This window comes from Spea bombifrons, chromosome 9 (genome assembly GCF_027358695.1).
Source record: "Spea bombifrons isolate aSpeBom1 chromosome 9, aSpeBom1.2.pri, whole genome shotgun sequence".
Classification (NCBI taxonomy): domain Eukaryota; kingdom Metazoa; phylum Chordata; class Amphibia; order Anura; family Pelobatidae; genus Spea; species Spea bombifrons.
This window is the reverse complement of record NC_071095.1, coordinates 10251816-10258803: the sequence shown is the minus strand read 5'-3', so window position 1 is coordinate 10258803 and position 6988 is coordinate 10251816. Positions and strand designations below refer to the sequence as shown.

General features: G+C 40.6%; 1 protein-coding gene across 1 annotated transcript; it reads right to left on the bottom strand.

Moving 5' to 3' along the window:
- Positions 1 to 538: 538 nt before the first annotated feature.
- Positions 539 to 5890, bottom strand: SNAPC1 (small nuclear RNA activating complex polypeptide 1). The gene is made up of 11 exons (XM_053474819.1): positions 5770 to 5890; positions 5188 to 5340; positions 4318 to 4477; positions 3965 to 4105; positions 3623 to 3727; positions 3141 to 3299; positions 2093 to 2146; positions 1892 to 1954; positions 1370 to 1511; positions 1185 to 1277; positions 539 to 718 (listed from the first exon to the last, which is right to left on the bottom strand). The coding sequence occupies exons 2-11, from the start codon at positions 5310 to 5312 to the stop codon at positions 684 to 686; spliced, it is 1077 nt and encodes a 358-aa protein (XP_053330794.1). The 5' UTR covers positions 5313 to 5340; positions 5770 to 5890; the 3' UTR covers positions 539 to 683.
- Between the last annotated feature and the right edge of the window lie 1098 nt (positions 5891 to 6988).

The following is a 6988-nucleotide window of genomic DNA, read 5'->3' as shown; positions in this document are numbered from 1 at the left end:
TAACCTACACTCACATGCCATTAGGCATACAACGTTCACCCAGCTACGGTATGTACCGGTCGCTGAACCGTACAGTTAAACATGGCAGACCGTGCACAGGATCCCTATAAATGTGCTTAATAGAAATAGATCCAACATTACATTAGCTCTCACAACTCAGAGGTCTCTCTTTCAAATGGAAGAGAGGTGTCTGAGCTCTGGAAAGCTTATGTAAGGTTGCATATTTTGTTCTAGGAAGGCGTAATAAAAGAGGGGGCAGCTGGGGCAGGACTAATGAAGCCCCCAATCAAAATACAGCAACGGCTCAAAACATTTAGCGTGACTTATCATCGGTCTAAACACGTTCATGATACCTGTTAACGAAGAGTACAGGAAAAAATATTTTGCTCCGGAGACCTGAACATCACCGTTACTTAAATACATAAAAAACTGGATTTTCATAGAAAAGTATGTTTCAAGAGAAAATTAAATCTTTTGAGGGGTAAACTCTCTCCATACGATGGAAAGGGGTTCCGGCGTACATAAACACAAGGATGAAACAAGAATTTATTATATGCTCTGAGAATCTAGGCGGCTCCACAAAAGCAAAAGACCGAAGCGAGGCGGTAAAGAAAGCAACGTAAATTTACATTTATTTACAGAAACACTGAGATGGGGGGGGTGACGTTTAGTGAACTCTTCTGCTATTTGGTCCTCTTCCGCTTTGTGATTAAAAATTCTGAAAAAGAGAAAAAAAATTACTAAAATTACTATAAATGTAAAGAATTTAATTTGATGGAAAAAAAAAGAACATTGAATTGTTACTCAATAGTCAGCTTATCACTAACCTTGTGTACACATTTTGTGAATACAACTGATCACAATCAACAGATTAAAGCTAAACCTCTGGGCAGTAACCGGACAGTGAGGTTCAATGAAGCTAAACTAGCAGTAAAAATGTGTCCAGATCCCCTTGATATGAACCGACTTTACATTTAAGTTTAAATTCCAACACATCAGCTGCCCTGCGTTCCAGCATTTGAAAATAAATTCAATCTAGACAGGCCGTAATAACTATTAGCTTTATGTGCTAATAATTAGTGTTATCAGTTATTTTTAAACTACATACACTGTGAGAATCATCAGGGCCACCTCCCGGACCCCCTGTGTCCCCCCTGGTATAGATAAAGGTAACACAAACGTACCCTCTCCGCTGGATGACATTTCCTCCTCGGAAATTACAGGCATTCTTGAGCTTTTGGGATGTTGAGATTTCTTGCTGCTTACCTCGTAATCGTCTGCCGGAGAATCACGACAAGTACATTAATGGCGCGTGAGAAACCCAGGCCTCCGACTGCATTCCCTCAATCATAAATCCAACGACACTCACCGTCGGAATCGGAGTCCTCCATCTCTTTTGAGGTTTTCCGTCTGGATTTTCTACTCCTCGGCCGCTTTCTTTTTTGTGAATCGGTTGGGTCGGTGTTTGCAGAAACCAGCTGGACCTGACGATGCCGCCTGGACTTCGGGGCCTGAAGTCAATAAGTTACAATCAGAAGGAAAAAAAGATTAACAAGAAGTTCTTATTGCCAGATATCCCAGCCATGTTATTCTGTCCTACTCCTCCTCTATAGAGAGGGTGGCTGATCTGCCATATCCTACGGGACTATAACTCTCAATATCCTTCATCAGCTCTGACTTTGGTTATTCGATGATCAAAAAGAGAATTGCATCCTTTTAAATAACTCCATTGGGTCAGGATCCTTAAAACAAGACAAAAGGTGCCCCTCGCACCTGAACCTGCCTCTCTACTGCCACCTCCTGGATCATTTATAAAAAAAAAATAGAATTTATCTAAAAACTAAATAAAGAAAAAAAAAACATTAGCATTTTACAGACTTTTTTTTCTTACCACTGTGACGGAATTATAAGATTTGGCCTTAATTCTAGCCAGCGCTCGTGCTCTCTCAGAACCCTAAAGAAAAGAACGAAATCGCAATTATTCCTCGACCCCAGAATAACCATCCGGCTGATGAGCGAAGAAGACAAGCGACTCCGGCTGCATCTAGTCTGGATTTGTATCTATTCCGGGGAATGATTACAGGAATCTTACTTCTGACTCTTGAGAAGTGGCTTCCTTTTCTTCATCGCTTTTAGTCTTTGGCGTCTACAAAAAAAAAAAAAAATAATAAAAGCGGTGATTACTGTGATATACGCAAGACGATAAAAGTTAACGCACGGCACAAAATATTCTGTGTTCTGCATGTGTGTCGTTCCTCATTTAGCAAAAGCTGTGAAAGCCTTAATCTTAACCGCTGGTTATAACGGGCATTCTGTTTAAAATTCACCCCCCCCCATTCCTCGAATTCTTGATTTCTTTTAGGCCAACTCACCGCAAACCACAAATCTTTGTCAAAAATACAAATTATATCCCAGAATTTTTGTATTTAATTTCTTGAGAATTAAATGTAAATCCGGGAACATAATATTTGGATCTGTGTCTGCACAGGGGTAACATGTGACCTATATAGATTTATTATATAGCACGGAGGTCTCTTAACTGTATTAAAAAAATAAAAAAGACAGAAAATCCTAAATATATTAATATTATTCTATATTATATTCATTTAATATATTATTCTATATTATAGAAGTGATTATTCTATTATATATTATTCTATAATATATTCTATTACATATTATAGAATAATATATTCTATTAATATATTATAGAAGTGATTATTCTATTATATATTGTTCTGTAATATATTCTATTACATATTATAGAATAATATATTCTATTAATATATTATAGAAGTGATTATTCTATTATATATTATTCTATAATATATTCTATTACATATTATAGAATAATATATTCTATTAATATATTATAGAAGTGATTATTCTATTATATATTGTTCTGTAATATATTCTATTACATATTATAGAATAATATATTCTATTAATATATTATAGAAGTGATTATTCTATTATATATTATTCTGTAATATATTCTATTACATATTATAGAATAATATATTCTATTAATATATTATAGAAGTGATTATTCTAAAATATATTATATAATATTATTCCATAGTATTATTCTATTATATATTATAGAATAATCACTTCTATCAGGTTCTAAAACCACGTACTCTCTTCTCCAGTTTCCACAGCTGATGTTCCGTCACAAAGTTTTTGAGGCCGTCCACGAAGTCGTCCTTCGCCAAACTCAGAGACTTGTCCGGCTGGGATTTGTCGGCAGAAATCAAGCATTTTGTTTTCCGGTAATGCTCGTGAATATTCTGTATTTCCTACAAAAGAATAAAAAAGTGACGATAAGACGAGAAAATCTGGCTTAAAAACTTAAAAAGCATTTTTTGATAGTGGTGTAACGTGGGACCATTCCACTGGTTGCTATGGCAACGCTAACACATATACCTTTTTATACATAACATGGGCAGGCATTCTCCACCTGCATTTATTTTTTTTTTATTTATTTTAAGACGTTTTAAATATAACAAAAAAAACGTGCGCAGCTCAAAGATCTGATCAGAACGCCGTCAATTGCGCGAATGGTTTATTTCTGCAGGAGATTAGTAAAAAAAAAAAAAAAAGAAATAAATAATAGGATTACCTCCAAGGTGTCCGATGTCACCAGATTTGACACTCTGTCTTGAACATCTTTAAACTCCTCTCTGCCGCTGCTATTCGGGGTATTTTTGTGGATCTGGAACGTAAGCTGCACACAGAAGAGATTGAATTGTAAGAATTCAGCAGGAGCACAGAACATATTTTAAGAGTTTACTGAAAACCGAGATATTTACTAAAAACGCGCCCATTATTCTTTGTGGCCTAAAGGAATTCTTAATCTTCCCAACATTTGAAATGCAGAACGCTTTTGTATAAGGGGGGGGGGCTGCCCTCAAGCACACATTTCAAGACAAACACGCTCAATATATTTACCCCCCTCACGTACAAATTTTGGCATCGCCGTGAAGTGGAAGGCGCGCTTTAAACGCATCTGCAGGAAGACGTAAGCCGCATCCAAATGGTTCGCGCTGATCAGATCCTGGTGGAAACTTTGAACTTCACTCCAGTCTTTTAGCGATATCCGAATCTATAAGACAAATGCGGACAGCGGCTGGATGTATAGCCTCAGCCGTAACACACAGACAGACAGGTTTCCAGGCATAACGATACAGAATAACACTGTTATCTGAGCCCCGATCTACTAGACAAACACCCCGACTCCTTATCATACTGCCTATGGGAAACAATAGAATGGCTCAGTCTTAATCACCCAGCCGGACTCTCTGACTAAGTCTATACCTGCCGTTTTGGTTCACAAAGCTGCGTGCTGTAGAGGCCATAGAGCAGGTAGAGAGCGCCGACGCGGATCTGGAAGGTGTAAGGCGGCAGGAAATACAAGCAGGCGATAGAGAACGCTTCCCCGGTAAACGCATTCCGTTCTAGAGTCCTCATTCCACCTCTAGGACAGATTTAGAAAAGGTAAATGTATTTACAACAGTACAAAAAAAATATCCACTACGGTTTAAAAGTTTGGGGTCGCTTAGAAACGTTCTTATTTTTGAAAGAAAAGTACATTTTGTCCATTAAAATAACATGAAATGGATCAGAAAACCAGCGCTGACGGGGTTAATGCTATAAATGACTATTGTAGCTGGAAACGGCTGATTTTTAATGGAATCTCTTCATAGACGTACAGAGGCCTTTATCACTCCCATCACTCCTGTGTTCCAATGGCCCTTTATCACTCCCATCACTCCTGTGTCCCAATGACCCTTTATCACTCCCATCACTCCTGGGTTCCAATGGCCCTTTATCACTCCCATCACTCCTGTGTTCCAATGACCCTTTATCTCTCCCATCACTCCTGGGTTCCAATGGCCCTTTATCACTCCCATCACTCCTGTGTTCCAATGGCCCTTTATCACTCCCATCACTCCTGTGTTCCAATGGCCCTTTATCACTCCCATCACTCCTGTGTTCCAATGGCCCTTTATCACTCCCATTACTCCTGTGTTCCAATGGGACAGAGGGGCGTCAGGGGTTTAGGTCTCGGTTGTTTGGAAGCCGGACATTTTGTTGCACAATTTAACCAAATCCCATCGCTGCCACCAGTTAACCCTTGAATGATTGTAACGATCTGCAGCGGGGTCATCACAGTCTGTAACTCACACAAATATCTTGGAGAATTGCATATCCTTCCATATGGCCAGAAACTCCTCGTAGCGCACGCTGTCGGTCGCCTGGAAGCGGCTAAGGAGGGTCTCGCAGTCTTCCTTCAGGCCGGGGAAGTTCATGACGGCTGACGATTTACTGGAGTAATCCCTGGGGGGGCATTAACAGACATATAATATATATATATATATATATATATATATATATATATAATATACACTGATTAATAGCTCACACTTCTCACTGTGTTAGCCTCTACCACTTCTGCTGGGAGACTATTCCATCTACCACCCTCTCAGTAAAGTGTTATTATTGTTATTATTGCTATTAACCCATGCGATCCCACACACTTCAATGTACATTATTATAACCCACTAGCACCCTCCCCCTCTTAATATGCATAATTGTAAACCTGATTATCCCATCTTTATTACCCATAGTATCCCAGTCATGCAAATGATCCACACATAATTATTACCCAGTGCATCCCACTCGTTGCCTTAAAACATATTCACTGTGAGTATCCCACCCAGTCCATTAGTAAATATTATTCCTCCCCAAGAAAAGAGTTATACTCACCACCATTACAAGAGCCAACAACCGGCGTGGTAACGTCACCCAGGAGACGCGTTTAGCGAGTAGTCACGGGGCACAGAAGAGTCTTCAGCAGCGAGCAGTCCGAGGCGGCAGACATTTTCTCGGATGAAATAAAGGAAGTGTACAATCCCTCCGGCGGAAGTGAGGGCGCGCCGGCACTCTAGCGTTTACAACTTAGAGCGTAGGCGCCTCTGCGCAGGCGCAACGCGGCACAGCAGCGTAATGGATGTTGTGTCTAGATTGCGTGCATGTACTCCGTGTTTAAAGGGTTAATACCTCCCTGAATTACATTTTTTTAGGTAAAGTTGCAGAATAAAAGGTCAAGGATGACCACAAGTTGAATTCAGCTCATTGTTGCCTCTAAGACTCTCATCATTCTCAGCCAGCCACGGTGGGAGTTGCCAGTCACAGGAGCTGAAGCGTTGCCTGTTCTGTAGAACCCCAGTTATCAAAACTTTCATAGAATTGCGTTTTCAAACTGTAATTCTGAAATGACGTCACCTTTTTTCCAATTTTTACACTTTTACGGCTCTTTGGTGGGGTGTCCGGGGTGGCCCTGCGTGGCCATTATGACGAATTCATTATGATTTTGTGAAAGCGGCTGTTAGATGTATTAAAGGTGTTCCGCTCGCGCCTTGGTGTCTCCATCCCGTGACGGGGCATTAACTTTTATGGCAGCACCGGATAGGGTCCCCCTTCCGCTTGGCATGTGCCATCATGATGGGAGGCTCGCCATCCCTCTTTAAGGCATCCAACTGAATCCTATGTCCCTTCTAGGAGCCGCCGTCCATCACTAGCGAGGATCTACCTGGACGATTAGGGTCGTAGCCGTGGGAAACGGGGACCGGAGACGAGTTGTGTTACAAGGGCCACAAAAATAGTCGCCGACCATCGGGGAACCTCAGCCGACAGCGCGGAGCCCGCCGTGTGTCTTTAAAGATGGATCACTAATGTATTTCTTAATCCGGGACCGCAGGAGGGAGCGTCGAGGTTACTTATATTTCTGATTTAAAACCCATAACGATTGAAAACTTTATTTATAAATCACAAAAACACGAATCAGCGCCAGTGAAGACACCCCAATACCGTTGTATTGGGTGCATTCAGGAAACCTTTCGGCTGCAGATAGAACAACTTAACCTGCTCCAGAACGCCAGATCGAGGTCTGATGCTTCACACTAAATCCAGAAGAAGCCGTGAA